This window comes from Oncorhynchus gorbuscha, linkage group LG02, assembly GCF_021184085.1.
Source record: "Oncorhynchus gorbuscha isolate QuinsamMale2020 ecotype Even-year linkage group LG02, OgorEven_v1.0, whole genome shotgun sequence".
NCBI lineage: Eukaryota > Metazoa > Chordata > Actinopteri > Salmoniformes > Salmonidae > Oncorhynchus > Oncorhynchus gorbuscha.
The window spans coordinates 76,038,844-76,061,344 of NC_060174.1; the positions used below are offsets into that span (position 1 = coordinate 76,038,844).

General features: G+C 46.0%; 3 protein-coding genes across 8 annotated transcripts in view; 2 read left to right on the top strand and 1 right to left on the bottom strand.

The window, feature by feature from the left end:
* Window positions 1–454: 454 nt before the first annotated feature.
* On the top strand, window positions 455–4,422 carry LOC124009939 (glucose-dependent insulinotropic receptor-like). Its single transcript, XM_046322192.1, has 2 exons — window positions 455–2,523; window positions 2,772–4,422. The coding sequence occupies exons 1-2, from the start codon at window positions 1,953–1,955 to the stop codon at window positions 3,419–3,421; spliced, it is 1,221 nt and encodes a 406-aa protein (XP_046178148.1). The 5' UTR covers window positions 455–1,952; the 3' UTR covers window positions 3,422–4,422.
* A 6-nt stretch (window positions 4,423–4,428) lies between these two features.
* On the top strand, window positions 4,429–8,390 carry LOC124009945 (RNA-binding motif protein, X-linked 2-like). Of its 5 annotated transcripts, none has more exons than XM_046322204.1 (6): window positions 4,429–4,553; window positions 5,100–5,215; window positions 5,431–5,482; window positions 5,699–5,828; window positions 5,982–6,168; window positions 7,505–8,390. In XM_046322204.1, exons 1-6 carry the CDS (start codon window positions 4,549–4,551, stop codon window positions 8,047–8,049), a joined length of 1,035 nt encoding a protein of 344 aa, XP_046178160.1. In that variant the 5' UTR covers window positions 4,429–4,548; the 3' UTR covers window positions 8,050–8,390. The 5 variants fall into 5 exon arrangements, with proteins under 5 accessions (XP_046178160.1, XP_046178176.1, XP_046178184.1 ...); XM_046322220.1 differs by lacking the exons at window positions 4,429–4,553; window positions 7,505–8,390 and adding exons at window positions 4,586–4,836; window positions 6,583–6,755; XM_046322228.1 differs by lacking the exon at window positions 4,429–4,553 and adding an exon at window positions 4,591–4,836 and having other exon boundaries at window positions 7,599–7,748.
* Window positions 8,391–8,538: 148 nt separating this feature from the next.
* Window positions 8,539–22,501, bottom strand: part of LOC124009966 (E3 ubiquitin-protein ligase Siah2-like) — a 52,270-nt gene continuing 38,307 nt past the window's right edge. For both annotated transcript variants that reach the window (XM_046322238.1, XM_046322246.1), the window contains exon 2: window positions 8,539–12,756. In XM_046322238.1, coding sequence (XP_046178194.1) covers window positions 12,205–12,756 — 552 coding nt within the window. In that variant the 3' untranslated portion in view covers window positions 8,539–12,204. The remainder of the gene's footprint in view (window positions 12,757–22,501) is intronic.

The following is a 22,501-nucleotide window of genomic DNA, read 5'->3' on the forward strand; positions in this document are numbered from 1 at the left end:
TCTTGTGGGGTATGTATGGGTGTCCCAGCTGTGTGCCAGTAGTTTAGACAGACAGCTCGGTGCATTCAACATGTCAATACCTCTCATAAATACAAGTAGTGATGAAGTCAATCTCTCCTCCACTTTGAGCCAGGACAGATTGACATGCATATTAATTAATATTAGCTCTCTGTGTACATCCAAGGGCCAGCCTTGCCGCCCTGTTCTGAGCCAATTGCAATTTTCTTTAGTCTTTTTTTGGAGTAACCCTAGATTGGGGTGGCAGCATAGCCTAGTGGTTAGAGCGGTGAACTAGAAACCGTAAAGGTTGCAAGTTCAAATCCCCAAGCTGACAAGGTACAAATCTGTCATTCTGCCAGATTTGAACAAGGCAGTTAACCCACTGTTCCTAGGCTGTCATTGAAACTGACTTGCCTAGTTAAATATTGGTAAAACTGTCATGGTCAAAACATATTGATGCAGTAGTAGCTAAAATGGGGAGAAGTTTGTCCATAATAAAGTGATGCACTACCTTCTTAACAAGGCAGGTTCTACAGGCACTAGTTTTGTCGCATCTTGACAATGTTAAGGTGCGAGCGACAACACATACGTTTTTCCAGCAGCAGACTATGATCGATAATGTCAAAATCTGTATTTGATGAGACCCTGGTGATATTGTTTGGACTGACCTGGTTGTTGCTGAGGGTTAAAACGAGCAGCAGGAAGTTCAGAAATAGTCACAGAGAGAGAGAGAGAAGAGAGTGTAAATGCATACACTTATGAGGAAGTTGGGTAGTAATTTATGCAGGGTAGATTTGTCTCCCAAAGCAATGCTTCCCATACGTAAAACAGAAGTAGTTGACTGATAACATACAGTATACTGTACATGTATGGAGATTCACGTCATCCTGTCTGGCAAACATACACTTTCTCTCTCCCTATTGGTTATTTTGCCTCTCAGTTTGTTTAGAGCTGTATAAATACATACATAAAACACTTAGCCATGATGAGCCACTGATGAGACACAGATACAGTGGTTAGTCACAGCATATTCTGTACAGCACTGTGAGTTGTGTGTCAAGATGAAGAGGCTTCTCAAGATGAAAATTCCTTCTATACCTCCTTTTTGCTGAAACTCATTTTAGACACTAGAGGAGCCAAGACAGCAGATAGTCTTTATTGATTATAGTACTGTAAGTGGGAGTAGATGTTTTTTTATAACTTCTTTTGTGCCTTGATTTGGATTTTTTTTAAATTCTGTGTGTTTTCTAAAGGACCCACATATTAGTCTACAGACAACTGCCAGATGGGTCTTCCCAAAGCAGATGGGTCTTCCCAAGAGACATGCCACAGAAAACTCTTCCTCTCTTTCCTTACTGCCCTACTTATTGACATCAATGGATGGGCAAAAATAAAATCACTAATGACTTTATGATAAAGATACAAATGGTATCAAAAGCAGATCTATCTTAGTGTAGTGTAGTGTTGATGTTTGTACTGCAGACTACTGTCATTAACCCAGATTCAGTGGTCGTGGTGAACCCTTGTGGAAAATGGCCCAGTCATCCCGGATGTCTGCACCAGGGACTCTCTGAGGGGACTGGGATGATAACCAGAGAGCAAGCTGGACAAGGGTCGGATGCAGAGGAACCACAGCTACAGACGAGAGAGGAGGGGAGATACTTTGCCCTCTGAGGAGCAAAGGCACATCGGGAGTGGATGAGTACCCATTGAACATTCTTCATTTTTTCCTAAAGAGCTTTTTACTTAATAGCTCAGGTTATCGTTGTGGAATTTCTTTCTGTTATACAAGGAGTTTGACAGAGAAAGACATTAAGTACAGTTCAAAGAGGAACAAATTGGTATTTGGATACCAATATACAACAGAAGGAGTGGATGTTGGTGGATATAATTTATTTGTTTTGGGGGGAAATCTCTCAGATATACAATACTTAGATCTTGTAAAGGAATCAATGGCAGCTTACAATAAGACAGGCTGGATGGGAGAGTCGGGTGCCAACCTCACTGCCATGATGCCAGGTGTGAGACTCATACTAACCCCTGTTGTATACACTTTCATGACACCAGAAATGATGGGATGGGTCCTGAGTGTGGCTTCTCTCCTCATCATCTCTACCAACCTACTGGTGGTGGCTGCTCTCTTTCAGCTGATGCGCAGGAAGGGCAGTCAGAGCTGGTGCTTCGTGCTCAACCTGGCCCTGGCAGATATCCTGGTGGGCCTGGCTATCACTGGCATTGTCACAGACGTGTTTCAAAATTACAATACCGTGAACAATGGAACTATTCCAATTACTCAACCGCTACTCCTGATGCACTCCACACAGAAGACCAAGTGTTTACTCCGCATGGCCTTCATCATCTCCCCCTCAACTGCGTCCATCTTGTCCATGTTCCTGATCTCTCTGGACCGCTACGTGGCCATCAAGCTGCCGCTGCGCTACTCCCGGCTCACTGGGAGGTGGACTGTGACTGGGGCCCTGGTAGCACTCTGGATGGTATCCCTCACCGTTGGCTTCCTACCAGGTGGAACAACTAACCTCAATTATCTTATTTCAGAGAGGACACATGTCCCTAACAACAGGGTTACGTTTAAATTCAGGGGGATAAGCTGAGACTCAATTTGTGAATTTCAATGTGCTTCCTGAATAGACTAAATTATAATTGACCCCAACACTGATTGTTGATCAACTTGATAACGAACATCATTGTTTTAATTTGAATATTCAAAATACTATAAATATAGAATGTTATTATTCCCCTCTGCTCCACAGGCATGGCATGGCAGCTCCAGCAGGGAGACTTTGAAAGCAGCAGCCTTTGCACCTTCTTCTCTGTCATCCGTCCCAAAGGCATCATTGTGGTGTTCTGTGCCGTCTTCTTCCCCGTCCTCTCTGTCTTCACCTACTTCTACCTGGACATTCTGAAGATAGCTTGCGGCCATCAGAGGCAGATCCGCCAGGCCCGTCAGGCCGGCTCCAGGCTGCCCCAGCGTAGCCGCTACTGGGGCCATGTCAAGGCCCTGAGGACCGTGGCTCTGCTGGTGGGCTGTTTAACCCTCTGCTGGTGCCCTTTTTTTGTGGTGTGTGCAGTGCAGGTGCTGTGTGAGGCCTGTGAGTTGTACAAGGTGCTGGAGAATGATCTGTGGCTGCTGGGGCTGTCTAACTCCCTCATCAACCCTTTGGTGTACGCCTGCTGGCAGAGGGAGGTGCGGCTGCAGATCGGGGCCCTCTTCTGCTGTGTTAAGGACAGGGTCAGGAACACAGCCGTGTCAGAGGCTAGTGAGAGATGTCAGACAGAGCTGCGTATACCCACTCATACTGTTATATCTGTGGACGTTGCCATGAGCCTGGACCCCACCTTTCCTACGGTCACCAGTGAAGAGGGCCACACTGTACCGTTTTCTGCCTCAACCCCCTTGTGAATGACTTAGACATTTTAAGAACATCTCATTGAGGTTGATTGAACCAATTTGGAAAATGCTTAATGTGGCAGCTTAGAGCTTTGTCCATTTCTGGCAGAAACAGTTTACGTCACGTCTAGCGACAGCAACTAACTGACGAAATCAATCAAATGGGGAAAAAATAACAGAGTGAGATAATGGATGTGGAGACATCATGGAACCTAAACCATGGAACAGATGGGCTTATTTGCTTTTTTTGCTCTGTTTCCTCCACTAACCTAATTGATATTATCTCTGCCAAGTATGCACTTTGTCCCTCTGCATTCCCATCAACCTCACTGTCTATGTGTGTCTGAGAGGTGTGTAGGTGTTTTGAAGGGGAACAGCTTTTGTGTGTACAAATGGTTGTTCCCTGATCAGTCAGGGATTATATATTTTAAAAAATTGACAAAGTATTTAATTTCTTGGGAAAGTAGTGTGTATTACTATCTCCACTAGGGAGGTACATGGTGAATGTGTTTTATTGCCAATACTTCCTACAAAGGATTAACTCATAATGTCAATGTAGAATTGCTTTATAATTTTCTCATAAATTACCATAGTGGAAATATATGATAAAACCTTGATATGAGGTAGGTAGAATAGTATTGTTTGAGTGGTTGCTATTCAAAATAAATGATAGAATGCATGGACGATTGATTATTCATTCATGAGCACTTCCTTGTCATATAAACACTTATTTTTAGGATAAATAAGTTAATATTTTACAACTAGCCAATAAAATTACACTTTGTGATATGAGGAATGATGGTGCTATAAAAGTAGATTTCATATAGAAAAGAGATAATAAAAGTCAGTGTTTAGGCCAATGCGGCCATCAGTGGCATTGAAGAGAGCTTTTGCTTAATCACAAAATACCATTGGAATTGAATAATTGAATAGAATATTGAAATGCAGTTGTTCTGTGGGACTTGTTTGTACGATTTCTATAATAAAAGTTGTTCAATACTGAGAACAAGGGAGCATGCCTTTGAACTACACCTCCCACAAACCCCTGTACGTAGTATGACGCGCCGGAAACTGATGTTGGTCAGGGGGGGGCTCCATTTTAAAGTTAGCATCGTGTTTGCGTTCATAATAACTTCATAATGAAGTGAGTATAAGTGACCGATTATGTGTTTTAAATTTTGTATCGGCTGTAATGATTACCTAGTTACCCACTGAGGTGTAATGGGGTGGTCATGTGAAGAGGTCTAGCTAGCCAGCTAACGTGTACTGCAACATCAGTCAACATGGCTAACGTTAGCTTGCTAGCTAGGTTATAATGACAATAATGTTAACGTTAAATGAATACACACTACTATATATAACTGGGTGGTTCGAGCCCTGGATGCTGATTGACTGACAGCCGTGATGTATCAGACCTTATACCACGGGTATGGCAAAACATTTATAAGGCTCCTCTTGGGGTTGTGATATACTCCGCAAGAACAGCTCTTAGCTGTGGTATATTGGCCATATACCACACCTCCTCGTGCCTTATTACTTAAATATATTATGGTCTCTAGTTCCTCATGAGACGACCCCATGGGGGGTTAAGGAAAAAGCAAAGACAGGATCAGCAGAGATAATATTCTGCATTCTATTGCAAGTTCAACTCTATCCTTTCGTCCTTCTCCATCTCTCTTGTGTCCTGCAGTCCCCTAACCAAGGTGAAACTGATCAATGAGCTGAATGAGAGAGAGGCCTCATTGGGGGTGAAGGAAAATGTGTCATGGCACTCTGAGTATAAGGATAGCGCCTGGATTTTCATCGGTAAGAGGCTGTGTCAAAGACACCCCTGCGATTGAATAGGATTGATCCGAACCCTGCTATTACAGCCATGTTTAAGGTGTACTGTCAGCTGACCAGTTGGTGGCATCAAAGTAGTGTTTTTTAAATTGTATTCAGTCAGTGGCTTGCTCTCTAGTCCATCTCACCAGCAGTTATAAGCCTGTTTCTAACTTCAGTGCCTCTGTTTTAACCTGCAGGTGGGTTTCCATATGAGCTGACGGAAGGTGACATCGTCTGTGTCTTCTCTCAGTGAGTCCCATACATACACCCCTTCCTCCAATCACTGTCCTTTCTCTCCCCGTTCTTCATCGTCTGTGTCTTCTCTCAGTGAGTCTGTTTTTGTCTATACAATTACGTCTTTCCATGCTTATCTTCCCCTATTCCCTCTTAACCTTCCCCATTCTGAATAAATGAAGTGTTCTTTGCATTAGATTAGGTGTGTTCCTGCTTCATGTCTGTCTGCAGGTATGGAGAGATGGCCAACATCAACCTAGTGCGTGATAAGAAGACGGGTAAATCCAAAGGCTTCTGCTTCATCTGCTACGAGGACCAGAGGAGCACCATCCTGGCTGTGGATAACTTAAATGGGATCAAGGTAAAGAATGGCAATCACTCACAGCTGAGAAGGAGAGAACAAGAGAGATTGAGACTAAACCAGTAGATGTGCATAAATGAAGGTTAGATGATGCAAAAGACGTGAATGACTCATTGTGTTGTGGTCTGTGTCTTGCTCTCTGTCGGTATCTAGATAAAGGGGCGGACCATCCGAGTGGACCATGTGCTGAACTACCGCCCTCCCAAAGACAATGAGGACATGGATGATATCACCAAGCGCCTGAGGGAGGAGGGCTGTGCCCCCAAACTACCTGACCCTTCATCCTCCGAGTCCGAAGAAGAGGAGCAGTACGCCGTACCCGCGAAGAAGCCCAAGAAAGGTGAGACGAGACTAATGGAGGTCCAGCTGGTCCAGGTCTGCTGCTTGTGTCAGCCTCATTAGACTGGGGATTTGAAATTCAAGAACTTTCGGCAAAGTAGAATGAACACTGAACAAAAATATGAACGCAACATGCAACAATTTCAAAGATTTTACTGAGTTATAGTTCATATAAGGAAATCAGTCGATTGAAATAAATTAATTAGGCCCTAATCTACAGATTTCACATAACTGGGAACACAGATATGCATCTATTGGTCACAGATACCTTTTTAAGAAGGTAGGGGCGGGATCAGAAAACGAGTCAGTATCTAGTGGCGGATGAATGACACGACAGTGAGCCTCAGGATCTCGTCACGGTATCTCTGCATTCAAATTGCCATTGCTAAAATCCAATTGTGTTCATTGTCCTCAGCTTATGCCTGCCCATACTATAACCCCATCTCCACCATGGGGCACTCTGTTCACATCAGCAAACCGCTTACCCACACAACGCCATACAGGTGGTCTGCCATCTGCCCAGCACAGTTGAAACTGGAATTCATCCGTGGAGAGCACACTCCTTCAGCGTGCCAGTGACCATCGAAGGTGAGCATTTGCCCACTGAAGTGGGTTACGACACAGAACTGCAGTCAGATCAAGACCCTGGTGAGGATGATAAGCGCGCAGATGAGCTTCCCTGAGACTGTTTGACCGTTTGTGGAGTAATTCTTCAGTTGTGCAAAACCACAGTTTCATCAGCTGTCTGGGTAGCTAGTCTCAGGCTGGATGTGGAGGTCCTGGGCTGGCGTGGTTACACGTGGTCTGCGGTTGTGAGGCTAGTTGGAAGCACTACCAAATTCTCTAAAATGACGTTGGAGGTGGCTTATGGTAGAGAAGTGAACATTTAGTTCTCTGGCAACAGCTCAGCTGGACATTCCTGCAGTCAGCATGCAAATTGCATGCTGACTCAACTTGAGACATCTGTAGCATTGTGTTGAGACAAAACTGCACATTTTAGTGGCCTTTTATTGTCCCCAGCACAAGATGCACCTTTTTAATGATCATGCTGTTTAATCAGCTTCTTGATATGCAACACCTGTCAGGTGGATGGATTATCTTGGCAAAGTAGAAATGCTCACTAACAGGAGAGAGATACTTTTAGTGTTTATGGAAAATGTCTGATCTTATTTCATCTCATGAAACCAACACTTACATGTTGCGTTTATAGTTTTGTTCAGTATAATTGCAAGGACACGAGGACACCCGAGTAGTGGAGGATAACTTGGCTGTCAGTGTGTGTCATGTTCATATCCTCTTTACCTGACCCTCCATCTTTTCTTTAATCTCCAACCCAGACAAGAAAGAGAAGAAGAAAAAGGAGAAGGCTCTGAAGGAGGATAGGAAGCAGAGGGAGCGGCTAGCCCAGACTCACTCTGTCTCTCCCCCTAGGCCTGCCCTGGCAGTGAGGGTGAAGCAAGAGGAGGAGGACCTGGGCTATGACAAGTACAGCCAGCGGGGGGTGCCAGAGGAGTGGCTGGGGGCCAGGGAAGAGAGACCAGGGCCTGGGGCAGAGCCACAGAACACACACAGGCAGGTAGACAGAGGGTTCCGAAATCGCCATGGGGAGAGGGAAGGAGAGCGAGAGAAGCCCAGGGAGGATGAGAAGAGGAAAGATGGAGGACTGCAGTTGGAGAGCAAGAGGACAGGCAGGAAGGAGAGAGAAAACCAAGACCGGGATAGAGAGAGAGACAGAACTAGGGAGGGAGAAAGAGAGAGGGACAATGAGAGGAACAGAGCGAGGGACTGGGACAGGGAGAAAGACAGGAAGAGAGAGACAGAAAGAGACAGGTCAAGTAAGCACAAAGAACACAGTCGGGAGAGAGACCAAAGGAGAAAGTAACATTAGTGCCTTGATTGTAGTCAAGACAACTGGACTGAGTGAAATCTTATTCTTTCCTTCACTATAGAAAGTCAGCAGGAACTGGGACCATGGAACTAATATGATTGGTTGTTTTATTGTTAGTATTTGTCATAAGCCATATCAAGCCTTTTGATTCCATATTCTCTGTTATGTGGAGACTGAGCCAAACAGTGGATGACGACTTGAGTCATGAGAACATGGCCTGTTTCTACAACAGCAGCACAGTTCAATCGGAATTTTACCCTCAAACAGCTGTACAATGCTTAATCAGACAATGATTTACTGTTGTAAATAAAATGAAGTGTTTTTTTACAAAGAGATTTTGTTTCTAACAAGCCTTATAAATAACATTTTATTTTTAAATTGGATTTCAAGTGATACAGACACATAGTAATATGGATAACGCAAGATAGGAGCTTCCTCTTGGCTCCAAAAATAGGTGATTTTGGGTGAAAAGAGACTGTCCAAAACATTACACAATTTGTAATTCAGTGAAGAACCAAAGGCAAACAAGATACTTTGGGGGAAAAATGAATAATTCAGACTAAAGAAAGATCGTATTTACATGATCACTAGCTCATACCTGCTCAACAGGGTTTTAACTGCAATTCATCTGTATCGCTGAATGATGTTTAAAACACAACATAGTTAATCATCTAAGATAGAACAAAGCATAGATATATATATCAAGAATAAATTAACATTTTGTCAAAACATAAAAGGGAAAAAGAGGTAAAGAACATCCTGCCATTAAGGAAATGTTTTAATTCCACCAAGAGGTTAAGTGTGTGAAGGAACCTGTCGATAGTTGGCATGTGAAACACCGCAAATGTCATCAGTTCTATTAATCTCATCACACCGGGGCTCCAATGAAAAAACCCAACTGGGGTATTAGAGATATTAGAGGACGAGAAGTTAACCCTTATCCTCTTCCAGTGGGGGGCCAGGCAGACAAGCCACACTCGAATAACTGGGATTTTGATCGTCCCGTTGACTGGCTGCATGGATAGATCGTCAATGCTATGTTAGTTACCTAGGTGATGTGATATATTCAACGTTTTTTCAATGACTTCTGGGTCTGAGCTTCACTTGTCAGACTGGTCAGAGGTCAACCGCTGCCTTCACCCGGGCCCCAGATTAACAGAGGCCAGGCTGGGATGGACAGGAGAGGAAAACGTGTGTGTGTGTCCCAAAGAAAATACTTGTTAGGGACCCAATTGAAATTAAGTAAAGAAATTGCACCCATACAGCTGTTATAGAAACATCCCAGGATAGGATTCGGCTAAACTTGGGAGAAAATAAGTATTGGGTCTGGCTGTACAAAAGATGTCTATGACGTCATGTGTACTATGAATGTACAAGACATGGGTTGTATTTCCCGAGGTACATAAAGAATGTGTGTACTTTTCTGGTTTGTAGAATGATTCTAGGTGATTTACAGCTGGATGGGAATGTGTTTCTGTTCAATGTTCTGACACATCATACGGAACAAAACATTGTGCAAGTGGACAACACTTAAGCAGATTAAGAGTTATAGTTAGACATGTTTTTTATAGCCTACATAATGACAGCCAAGGTCAGGGATCTTCAACTACATTCAGCCACGGGACCATTTTTGTTTTCGTGGATGGACAGGGACCCATAATTTTTATTTAACTAGGCAAGTCAGTTAAGAACCAATTCTTATTTACAATGACGGCCTACCGGGGAACAGTGTGTTAACTGCCTTGATCATGGGCAGAACGACAGATTATTATTATTATTTTTTTTTACTTCATCAGTTCGGGATTCGAGCGCCCAACGCTCTAACCACTAGGCTACCTGCCGCCCCAAAACATAACTGCAGAAATCTGGACCTAAAGATGTTTTCAGTGGAAACAAATGCACCATGAAATCGAATTTTGTGGACACTGACTCTTAGTTTTCATTGATTTGATCTCACATTGCCCCATAAACAATTAATTAATGAAATCCACACAGTTCTCTCTGGCTCATGATAACTGATGCAGCATTAAAGGCTTCAAGCCCATGTTACAAAAAGGTGAGCGTCACAGTTTGCATTTTTTGTCGATATTACAGATCAGCCATAGCAATTGCAGAGCTGTGCTGCCCAAGGGAGAGTGTGTTGGCAGAAATGTCTGTCCACTCAGTGGGTAAGGCAGGGACACTGACCACTAGAATAAAATAGGATAGCAGGTAGTTACAACAGCTCTGAAAATAACCTCAAAACCTATGTACAACAGTTTGAGTAACCGTGGACACAAACACGTCTCAGATCAACACAACCGAACACAGAATCTCCTATCAGCTTTTAGAAAATATATGGTCATCCAACATTTACATATTACAAATACTTATAAGACGGGGCAGAGGTGATCAGCAGTATACTGCAGTGTCTCTGGGAGCAGGAGGGGACTCTGTTGGGTTACAGACATGTCTGTGATCAATGTCATCAGAGGTACTTTATGAAAAGGTGGGTTTTTGGTTGCTTGGTTACTATGACGCCGGGTGAAGGCGAGGTACATGGCTGGAGTACTATGGAATTCCCATTTCTACCCACAATGCCATGGGACTTTGCCCCAAAGTCCACAAAAACCAAGAGTCCGTTGAAGACACTGAGGGTGGGTCTGAGTGAGTCCAACTTCGTCATCCTCACAGACGCCTTTCCAACTTGGGAGTGCTAGTTAGGTTACGTACAAAAGTAAGGCTGTGGTGGGTTGACTGACCAGAGGGGAAGAGTCAAAACTACCCCCATATTACAGTATGTCAATCGGAGTGTAGAAGAACCGAAGATAAACCAGGTTCTGCAGAACAAACGGTTTCACGAGACATACAGAGGAACAAATAAGAAAACGTGTGCCTCCGCCATGCTGCTCATCTCTGTTGGCGAGGAGTGGCTGCAGAGAAACAAAAACACAATCATAACAGTAGTGGTACCGTCTCCTGTAGTGGTACTGGCTCGCACACTACAAATATGATTTCTGTGTCAAAACAAACATAATGCCATCTTAAATATGACATGACACCTGTTTTTAACAAACAAGCTAACCTTTAATCTATCAGAGTTTTATGCAACAGAGCGTGTGACTTTGGAGAAGTAATGTGCCTTTGTTGTTTGTATTGTAATACAGAATCCATGTGAATAACTAGGCCCTGGGGTTTCACCAAAAAGTACTTATGACAGGTTTGATACCATGCTTACGATGGCATTATGCAACCTTTATGATGCATTATGACGAGAGCCTAGAACCAAAACACCTGATCAGTGTCTTTATTCTACATGGCGGACATACATGCAGTCTTTTACTTCCAATCAGATCAGGACCCAGATCAGGACCTATCACCAGTATGTATTATACACACCATGGTTGGGGTTATAATTGACAGCCTAATTATGAAAACGGTTGAGTTTTGCGGTTCTGAAAAGTAAGGAGTTGGTTAGTAGTCAGTGCAGTCCTTTAGGAGGGCATGAACAACCCCGGCTTAGCTCACACTAACCCAGACCGAGGCAGCACATTGGTCACTCTCAGGTCCCGACTCTGCCCATATGCGTCTGAGGCCTGATTGGTCCACTGACCAACTTACTGAAACTTAATTCGCTGTGAGGATGGGAAGCGGCATCTGCAGGGGCTATTCACGGATGATGTGGAGGTTCTCTGAATACCGCTGTGTGGCAGCCAATTGACTGACCGCCCTTTCTTACACTGGTAGTGTCCTTCTTGCCTGGCACTGGTTGGCTGGGCAGAAGAGGAGGTAGGGGTGAGTGGGGTGGGAGCGGTTGAGGAGGGGTCCTGGGGGCGGGTAGAGCATCAGTCATCAAAAGCCCACCCCATGTAGGTTACTGTACACTGTCTCCAGCACACACAATGAGAGGACAGGCAAACACCCTAACCCTGAAACTACTCTACAGCCCAGTCTCCAAGCATTATGGGGAGCCAACGAGCCTCAAGCAGCAAAACACACACATCCTCTCCATATCCCACCTATCCTCTCACACAGTCTACTGCATCACACAGGAGGCAGGTACAGTCACTGTGCAGGCAGTCAGTCACTGTGCACCAGTTTCTGCCCATCGCATGTGTAAGTCTGAGAACGAGAGAAGCCTGTAGGTCTGTGTTTCCACATCTGAGCCGCTCAGCACATGGAGATGGTAACGTTGATCCCCAGGTTGCCGTTGTCGGCGAACAGGTGAGCAATGGACGTGTCAAACACCAGACAGTCGCTATTCATGATGGCGGCCGCCACGCCGTCGTGGATGGAGCGGGGCGTGGCCTCCCAGGTGAGGCGCCGCCGGTTCCCGTTGAGCTCCAGGCGGTAGGCGAAGTTCTCGGCCTGCTTCCTCGTTCCGATGAGCAGCACCACAGCAAAGAACTGCTGGTGGCCCTCGTACTTCTCTTGCTTCTCCAGGACCAGCATGAAGTGGTGGCCGAAGCAGGACTGCATCATGACCCAGTCCACGGCCCCCGGCAGGTTGATGTCTGTGGCCAGGAAGACGATGTCCTCTCCCTGCAGGGTGGTGATGGACTTGTGGGCGTGCATCAGGTGGGGCATGACGGCCTCCAAGGAGCCCTGCCACTTGCAGGAGGCTCCGGGGCACGGGCAGGTGTAGGGACGGAACTCGCACACCTCCTCGTGATCAGGCTTCTCACTGTGGTGGAGGGACAGCAGGCATCCGGCTGACGCATACTGGAGATAGAGGGAGGGCGAGATAGAGAGAAAGAGAGAATTGCTTACAATTTAGTTTTCCTATGTATATTGAGAACCTACTCGAAGTGGAGTGGTGTTGAATGACCCAAGAGATGGGAGACAGAATGGGTAAGGAGAGAGAGGAGGTGGTTATAAAAGGAGAGATGGGAAAGAGAGAGGGAATGAAGGAAAGACAGATATTGCAGACACGGGTGGTAGGAAAAACAGAGAAGGCAAAGGAGGAAGTAAAGAAAGGGGGACCAATTGAGAGATTGAAGAATGTGTGGGAGGATAGAGTGAGTGAGGCAGGGAAATAGTGCAAGAGAGGGGGAACGAAGAAATAGAGGAGGGAGGGGGTGAGAGTGGCAGGGCACATGAAGGGTGATAAGAGTACTATAATAAGAGTACTAGATAAGCACCTTACTAGATATAAACCCTCTGGCATTACAACAGCTTCCCAACACATCCATGGAGATGTTAGGGAGGAAGAATCTTAGAAGATTGGATGGTTATTTTGTATGAAAACAAAGCAATACCAGGCAATTAAACTGCTTGTCGAAGGGGAGATTGAGATACATGACGTTGTTAGCAAGGCCGTTCTGAAAAAGATGTACATATTGAACCATCAACAGACAATCTTGCCTGTAAGACGGAGACATACCAATAAAGATTGAGTGTAGCAGGAGACGACAGACTACAATATGGGAGGATATGTAAGTAGCTGGTCCGTGCTGGGAGTGCTGGGGCGGTATTGAAGGGTTGGAGCAATAAGTGGATTATCTAATGAAAAGTGCATGAAGGGGGGTTTCAAGTTGTATTTGTCGTATGTACAGGATACACGTGGTATAGCATACTCTGTCCAATGATATGCTTACCTGTAGGCTCCTACTGGACAATGCAACAACAATAAGATATAAGAAAAGAGAAGAATACGAACATAAAGTAAATGGCTCAATAGAATGGATTAAACATTTCAGCAGCAGTAGAATACAGGAAGACAGAACTTATAGACCAATATTTACACATTTCAGGGAAGGGGGAATAAAATGTCTGGTAGCAGCAGTTGTGGTGTGTGTGAGAGAAAGTGTGGCACAGTAGTCTAAGGCACCGCATCTCAGTTCTAGAGGTGTCACTACAGACCCTGGTTTGATCCCATAGGGCGACCCATAGGTCGTCATTGCAAAATAAGAATTTGTTAACGGACTTGCCTAGTTAAATTAAGGGTCAATTTATTTTAAGAAATAAATCAAATTAAAATTAAAACAGCTTCTGGCTGGAGTGTGTGGGGGTCCTTCATGATGCTGCAGGACTTCATCAGGCACCGTTTTAAGTAGATGCCCTGGATGGGTGGGAACACAGCTCCAGTGATGTACTGCAACTCGTCAGGATGCTCTCGATGGTGCAGTGGTAGTATTTGGAGGACCCGGTGTGGCATGCCAAATTTCTTCAGGCGCCTTATGAAGTAGAGGCGCTGTTGTGCCCCCTTGACAAGAGTGGTGGTGTTGTTGGTCCATCTCAAGTCATCTGTGATGTGGATGACAAGGAACTTAAAAATGCTGACTCGCTCTACTGCAGTCCCGTTGATGTGGATCGGAGTATTCCCTCCTCTGCTTCCTGAAGTCAACAATAAACTCCTTTGTTTTGCTGATGTTGAGGGAGAGGTTGTTGTCCTGGCACCACAATGCCAGTTCACTTATCTCTTCCCTATAGGCTGACTTGTCGTTATTGGTTATAAGGCCTACAACCGTGGTGTCATCAGCAAGGATTTGGCTGATTGGCCTGGATAAGGCTGCAGGGAGAGGGGCTCTGAGGAACTAGAGCTGGAGTCACAACCTGAAGGACACCCAGACCCCTTACAGGAGACAACCAGGGATAACAACACAACCTTCTACGGTCAATATGGGACCTAGCCAGAAACAGATAGGACCATACGGTCTATGATGGACAATTTGAATTGGGGTAGAAATCGGGCCAACCTTCAGGCTCCATAGACGGAGGTAGACTGGGAGGCTGTTTACAGAAGGATTGGGTAACTGTCCTCATTTAGAAGCTTCTCTTAAATAAGACATCTGTTTGAACACACCTTCCTTCCTTCACGTTCTACTTTCCATAGATCCTCATGTTGATCACTGATCTGACCTCATTGAAGCAACATGGAAGGAATTGAAGCAAATGTGGCAATCGATCCATCACCCACTCAGTTCCGTTAGATCAGTCATTACTCAAAGCAAGGTAAGAACAAAGGACACATTTTTCTAAGCATTCCAACAGGGCTTATGTGCTGTGTCCTCTAGCTCACTTTCATCTGAAGCTCTAGGGTTGAAAGGATGGGAGGGTGCAAAGATGCGAGGGAGGAGGAGGAAGTGGGGTGACATGTGAGAGGTGCTTGTGTTTCTGCTCCAGTAAAACTGCCCCAGGGGGTAAGTTTCAATATTTATAATATTAAATATTAATCTGTGTGGCAGGTTGGAGGCTTCCCACAAATCAATGGCTATGTTAGGACCCACTGGACCGATTGGCTGAATAACGGCATGACCGACTTTAACCATGCACTATGAAAAGAGCAGCTGGGTCAGAGAAACCTCAGGGGAGAAAGACACACAACTGCTAAAAAATGTGGGTTAGAATCAAATACTGATTCCTGTGTAATCAGTGTCCCAATTAATAACAACAACAAAAAATGTAAGTTTAATGTCACTTCATTTGGGTTTTCAAATGCATCCAGTCACGCAAATTCCTCTGTATCCCTTGTCTCTCCATCTATCAGCCCAAATGTTTGTCTGTGAGGTCAATTGTGTAGAGGTCAGTCAGTTTCCTTGGCGTCCCTCAGGGAAGCTGATCCTCTTATCCACCTTTATTAATGACTGATTGACAGGATTTTGTGCCGTAATCCAGTCGGCAGGTCTTTGGTGATAAAGCTCACCCCCCTCCTCTACTCCGTGTGTGTGTGTGTGGGGGGGAGGGGGAGGGGTAAATAAGGACCTCTGGTAGTGTGCCCCATGCCACCAATTAATGTAATTTAGGCTAATTGAATTGAAATCCCTTGTCCATCAACATTTACACAAATCTCCTCAGCGCCACCAAAAATGAACAACATACACTAAACCACTCAGATCACACCTCACGGAATGCAGCATGTCACCGTCCCATTTGGATCAAACCCATTGTTCAAATCTTCGCCCGTCAACACAATAACAGTGATTGTACACTATCTACCCCCCTCCCTCCCTGAGTGTGTGTGTCTGTGTACAAATGAATAGCCCAGCCTCTCTCTATGGTGTGCTACAGAGACTCAGGGGTTTCAATCACTGCTACAGAGCCTCAGGGGTTTCAATCACTGCTACGGAGCCTCAGGGGTTTCAATCACTGCTACGGAGTCTCAGGGGTTTCAATCACTGCTACAGAGCCTCAGGGGTTTCAATCACTGCTACAGAGTCTCAGGGGTTTCAATCACTGCTACAGAGTCTCAGGGGTTTCAATCACTGCTACAGAGTCTCAGGGGTTTCAATCACTGCTACAGAGACTCAGGGGTTTCAATCACTGCTACGGAGACTCAGGGGTTTCAATCACTGCTACAGAGCCTCAGGGGTTTCAATCACTGCTACAGAGCCTCAGGGGTTTCAATCACTGCTACAGAGCCTCAGGGGTTTCAATCAGGGGTTTCAATCACTGCTACAGAGCCTCAGGGGTTTCAATCACTGCTACAGAGCCTCAGGGGTTTCAATCACTGCTACAGAGCCTCAGGGGTTTCAATCACTGCTACAGAGCCTCAGGGGTTTCAATCACTGCTACGGAATCTCAGGGGTTTCAATCACTGCTACAGAGCCTCAGGGGTTTTAATCACTGCTACAGAGTCTCAGGGGTTTCAATCACTGCTACAGAGTCTCAGGGGTTTCAATCACTGCTACAGAGTCTCAGGGGTTTCAATCACTGCTACAGAGACTCAGGGGTTTCAATCACTGCTACGGAGACTCAGGGGTTTCAATCACTGCTACGGAGACTCAGGGGTTTCAATCACTGCTACAGAGACTCAAGGGAGTAATAACACCAGCACAGAGCATCAGGGGTTTTACCATCACTTCTCTACACTATGTTTCAATCACTGCTACAGAGTCATGCAGAGTTTCAATCACTGCTACAGAGCATTTACAAAACAATCTATTTAGCTCTCTAAACCAGGGAGTGAAAAACCAACTGGGTTGTTGGCTAATCCTCTGACACTCACAAAAGCTTGCAAACTTGCCCAGTGGGTAAATGCTCTTTTCTTCCTCCCCTCGCTCATTCGCTCTTATTTTAATTAAAATGTTTAATCTAGCCTGGGCCTGGACTCTGCAGGCCTGTTCAAATCTTAAGTAAAGCATTCTCTTTCTGGTACTGGCTGGCTTGGGATGGGGCTGCATGGGGCTGGGGTAAATGCTCTTTTCTTCCTCCCCTCGCTCATTCGCTCTTATTTTAATTAAAATGTTTAATCTAGGGGCCTAGGTCTAGAGAGATGGGGCTGGGGTGATACTGGCTGAGGCTGGTCTTAGAGAGATGGGGCTGGGGTGACGGCTGAGGCTCGGTCTAGAGAGATGGGGCTGGGGTGATACGGCTGAGGCTCGGTCTAGAGAGATGGGGCTGGGGTGATACGGCTGAGGCTCGGTCTAGAGAGATGGGGCTGGGGTGATACGGCTGAGGCTCGGTCTAGAGAGATGGGGCTGGGGTGATACGGCTGAGGCTAGGTCTAGAGAGATGGGGCTGGGGTGATACGGCTGAGGCTCGGTCTAGAGAGATGGGGCTGGGGTGATACGGCTGGGCTCGGTCTAGAGAGATGGGGCTGGGGTGATACGGCTGAGGCTAGGTTTAGAGAGATGGGGCTGGGGTGATACGGCTGAGGCTCGGTCTAGAGAGATGGGGCTGGGGTGATACGGCTGAGGCTAGGTCTAGAGAGATGGGGCTGGGGTGATACGGCTGAGGCTAGGTTTAGAGAGATGGGGCTGGGGTGATACGGCTGAGGCTAGGTCTAGAGACATGGGGCTGGGGTGATACGGCTGAGGCTAGGTCTAGAGACATGGGGCTGGGGTGATACGGCTGAGGCTAGGTCTAGAGAGATGGGGCTGGGGTGATACGGCTGAGGCTAGGTCTAGAGAGATGGGGCTGGGGTGATACGGCTGAGGCTAGGTCTAGAGAGATGGGGCTGGGGTGATACAGCTGAGGCTAGGTCTAGAGACATGGGGCTGGGGTGATACAGCTGAGGCTAGGTCTAGAGAGATGGGGCTGGGGTGATACGGCTGAGGCTAGGTCTAGAGACATGGGGCTGGGTTGTGGAGAGGCACACAGACCAGCCCAGCCGCTGGCTGCTGAATTATTGAACAACTTCCACATTTAAGTTGCACATCATCTGCAATGAGCTTGGCCAGTGAGGGGAGCTTCTGGGGAAGAGTTGTGTTGTTTCACCTCCAATCAAAACATATGCTCTAAACCGTATCACCCTGCTCTGAAATTCTGTCAGCTTCGTTACTGATGGTGGTTTTTTTTACAGCTTTTGACATGATATTTTACTGATAAAAACAAGCTGGTCAGTGGTTTTTATTTAACTAGACAAGTAAAGGAAGGTAACACATGTAACCATCTCACATTTGGGTAAATGATCAAATAAAGTACCCAGATGTGTGACCATTAACTTTGAGGGCCTTGCATGAACTCCACCTAGATCATCTATTTTCTGACAACCTCCTGCAGAAGCAGTCAAACCCTGCCAAACAACCAACCACCTCCTTTCAGCTGAGAGACACAGCTTCTCTCCCACCACTACCTCCTCCAGGGAGAGGACCAATGCAAAGTACACAAACTACCTCACTGGCAGTGCAGGAGTGGAACATTCAGGCCTGTTCTCACAGTTAAAAGTAGTTCGCTACAGTAAATTATTTAACAGCTTCTCAGACACCGTTTGCCAGGACAATTTCCTCACTGCTGTGCCTGAAGAGAGAGAGGCTACACTCACACTGCCTAACTGACTATTCTACTCTAAGCCAAAAAGGGCCCCCTGGCTGGGTTGGTATCGACTGGCTGAGGCACTTTGGAAGCTCTCCTTCTGAGGTAGAGAGACCGTCTTGCCCTCCCTCCAGGATTTGTTCCATCAGGCCTTTTGTTGTGTTGCAGCATAAAAGGCCATGAGACTGCAGACTCATCAGCCTGCTAAATGGCTGCTCTCAAAGGATAAAAAGGAGAGCCGCACACTCTACAAGCTCAGATGCAATCATTTTGTAACCAACATTGGTTATCAAATTTGGCTGAGAGACCACCTGGTCCTGAGACTACAGGCTACCTCTGTTAATGGGTCTCTAACCTGATGAGACTTTACAGGTCAGTCAATTAGACAGAGTCTGGGATAACAGCCTTGGAGTAGTGTGCTTCAGTGCCATTTTAGTCATTGTGCTTTACAAATTAAAACACAACTAGGCTACTTCTTTCATATTGATGTTGCCATAGCAGAATGGAGAAAATGAGAGGGGTGTGGATACTGCAATGAAGGCGATTTGTTTGTGTGGATCCCCTGAGACAGAGCCCTGAGGAGGAGTGATTGTTAAGTCCCCTCAGCACTAACTTTACCGACTCCACACTCAGGACACAAACTCTGATAGTCTCTCTCCATCTCTCTCTCGAATGTACCAAGAGAGGGAGGGAAAATAATGGAGGGAGATGAGAAAAGATGGATTGAGTAAGCAAAAAAAGGAGAGATGTGGCAGAGAGAGAAGTGTGAGGAGGATGGAAAAAGAGAGAGGGGTGGAGAGAAAAACAGAGAGGTGAGAGACAGTAAGAGGATGCAGTGGGAGACAGGGAGTAAAACAGAGAGGTGAGAGACAGTAAGAGGATGCAGTGGGAGACAGGGAGTAAAACAGAGAGGTGAGAGACAGTAAGAGGTTGCAGTGGGAGACAGGGAGCAAAACAGAGGTGAGAGACAGTAAGAGGATGCAGTAGGAGACAGGGAGTAAAACAGAGAGGTGAGAGACAGTAAGAGGATGCAGTAGGAGACAGGGAGTAAAACAGAGAGGTGAGAGACAGTAAGAGGATACAGTGGGAGATAGGGAGTAAAACAGAGAGGTGAGAGACAGTAAGAGGATGCAGTGGGAGACAGGGAGTAAAACAGAGAGGTGAGAGACAGTAAGAGGATGCAGTGGGAGACAGGGAGTAAAACAGAGAGGAAGAGGATGCAGTGGGAGACAGGAGTAAAACAGAGAGGTGAGAGACAGTAAGAGGATGCAGTGGGAGACAGGGAGTAAAACAGAGGTGGTGAGAGACAGTGAGAGGATGCAGTGGGAGACAGGGAGTAAAACAGAGAGGTGAGAGACAGTAAGAGGATGCAGTGGGAGACAGGAAGTAAAACAGAGAGGTGAGAGACAGTAAGAGGATGCAGTGGGAGACAGGGAGTAAAACAGAGAGGTGAGAGACAGTAAGAGGATGCAGTGGGAGAGAGTAAAACAGGGAGAGACAAAACAGAGACAGGGAGTAAAACAGAAAGGTGAGAGACAGTAAGAGGATGCAGTGGGAGACAGGGAGTAAAACAGAAAGGTGAGAGACAGTAAGAGGATGCAGTGGGAGACAGGGAGTAAAACAGAGAGGTGAGACAGTAAGAGGATGCAGTGGGAGACAGGGAGTAAAACAGAGAGGTGAGAGACAGTAAGAGGATGCAGTGGGAGACAGGGAGTAAAACAGAGAGGTGAGAGACAGTAAGAGGATGCAGTGGGAGACAGGGAGTAAAACAGAGAGGTGAGAGACAGTAAGAGGATGCAGTGGGAGACAGGGAGTAAAACAGAAAGGTGAGAGACAGTAAGAGGATGCAGTGGGAGACAGGGAGTAAAACAGAAAGGTGAGAGACATTAAGAGGATGCAGTGGGAGACAGGGAGTAAAACAGGAAGGGCAAAAATAAAAACCGTAATGAACAGCAGAGGAAAAGCGAGAAGCGGGTGAGGAATAAAAAGTGAGTGAGAAAAAGAGCAGGTGTGGTCCTCTCCTCTTCTCTTCCTCTAGTTCCAGTAACAGGCAGTGACCTCAGGCTGAACAGAGTACCCAGAGGCTCATGTGTCCCGAAAAACCATCCAGCTGCCAGGCCACGGGTATTACGTTACCCTCTCGGCCAGGGAATGGGTCACAGAGGGCCCTCTGCATCCTCTCAATCATTCCCTCCCCCCAAACCCAGCCCCAGTACACAGCCTCTACACCTCTCCATTCCTCTGCCCACACTAGGATCAATAGCAATCTGGCTAAAAGTTTGGGATGAGATTGGCCAGCAGTGAGAGCCTAGTAATTGAGTTAGAGGCATCAAATGTCTCGGCTAGAACACCAGTAACGATCCATTCCCTCTTGTTCTCATGCACTTGTTTTTCCCTCTCGCACACTCTTTCCCTGGCTGCAATAGCATTTCCCCAAATGAGAGATATAGCAACATTCTCTTGATGCCATGAGAGGAGAACCCTTTGGCCTCCATAAGCATATAGTTGAGTAGCCCTGTCATACCTCTTCTGAGAACAGCCTTTTCACTCCCCATTTCATCTTGCTCGTGACTGACTGGGTTCGAACCAGAATGTCACAAAGCTGTGTTAGTCCACTTACCTACAGCCTATAGGGATAAGTTCAGGAAGTTCATGTAAAGGACGACACGCTGCTTGCTTAATCAGTACCGCTTCCCCTGATTCATGTTTAAGTTGTATTAGTGGTATGTACAGGATACACATGGTATACACCGTCCAATGAAATGCTTACTTGTAGCTTCCTTCTCGACAATGCAACAACAAATAAGAACAAAGTAAATGTCTCAGAACAACCTCAATTCATCAGGGCATGGACTCAAGGTGTTGAAGTGTTCCACAGGGATGATGGCCCATGTTAACTCCAATGCATCCCACAGTTGTGTCAAGTTAGCTGGATGTCCTTTGGTGGTGGAACATTCTTGATACACACGGGAAACTGATGAGCGCGAACAACCCAGCAGCATTGCAGTTCTGGCCACAAACAACTGTGCTAGGTACCTACTACCATACCCCGTGCAAAGGCACTTTGATATTTTGTCTTGCCCATTCACCCTCTGAATGGCACACATACACAATACATGTCTCAATTGTCTCAAGGCTTAAAAATCCTTCTTAAACCTGTCTCCTCCCCTTCATCTACACTGGTTAAATCCACTTCAATAAGTGACATCAATAAGGGTTCATAGCTTTCATCTGGTAAGTCTATGTCATGGAAAGACCAGTTCTTCTTAATGTTTTGTATACCCGGTGTATATCTGTGTGGGTGTGAGTGAGTGGATGTGTGCTACGGTGTGGAGACTCGGTGCAGGTTGTCAGTCCAGTTCAAGTGTTCAGCAGTCTGACGGCTTGTAGAAAGAAACTGTCTCCGAGTTTGTTGGTATCAGACCACATGCTCCGATGGTAAGGGAGTGAACAGCTCGTGGCTGGGGTGTGTGTTGTCCTTCATGATGCTGCGGGCCTTCATCAGGCACATTTTTGAGTAATGTCCTGGATGGGTGGGAGCAAGGTCCCAGGGTAGCCTAGTTGTTAGAGCGTTGGACTAGTAGCCGGAAGGTTGCAAGTTCAAACCCCTGAGCTGACATGGTACAAATCTGTCGTTCTGTCCCTGAACAGGCAGTTAACCCACTGTTCCTAGGCCGTCATTGAAAATAAGAATTTGTTCTTAACTTAACTAGTTAACTAGTTAAATAAAGGTAAAACATTAAAATAAATAAAAAAAGGTCCCAGTAATGTA

Coding starts and splice junctions, on each gene's coding strand:
- LOC124009945 (XM_046322202.1), top strand. CDS start 4,814: ATGTATCAGACCTTATACCACGG. Junction 4,837..5,099: donor TATCAGACCTTATACCACGG/GTATGGCAAAAC, acceptor TGTGTCCTGCAG/TCCCCTAACCAAGGTGAAAC. Junction 6,169..7,504: donor CGCGAAGAAGCCCAAGAAAG/GTGAGACGAGAC, acceptor TCTCCAACCCAG/ACAAGAAAGAGAAGAAGAAA.
- LOC124009939 (XM_046322192.1), top strand. CDS start 1,953: ATGGCAGCTTACAATAAGACAGGCTGGATGGGAGAGTCGGGTGCCAAC. Junction 2,524..2,771: donor CACCGTTGGCTTCCTACCAG/GTGGAACAACTA, acceptor TCTGCTCCACAG/GCATGGCATGGCAGCTCCAG.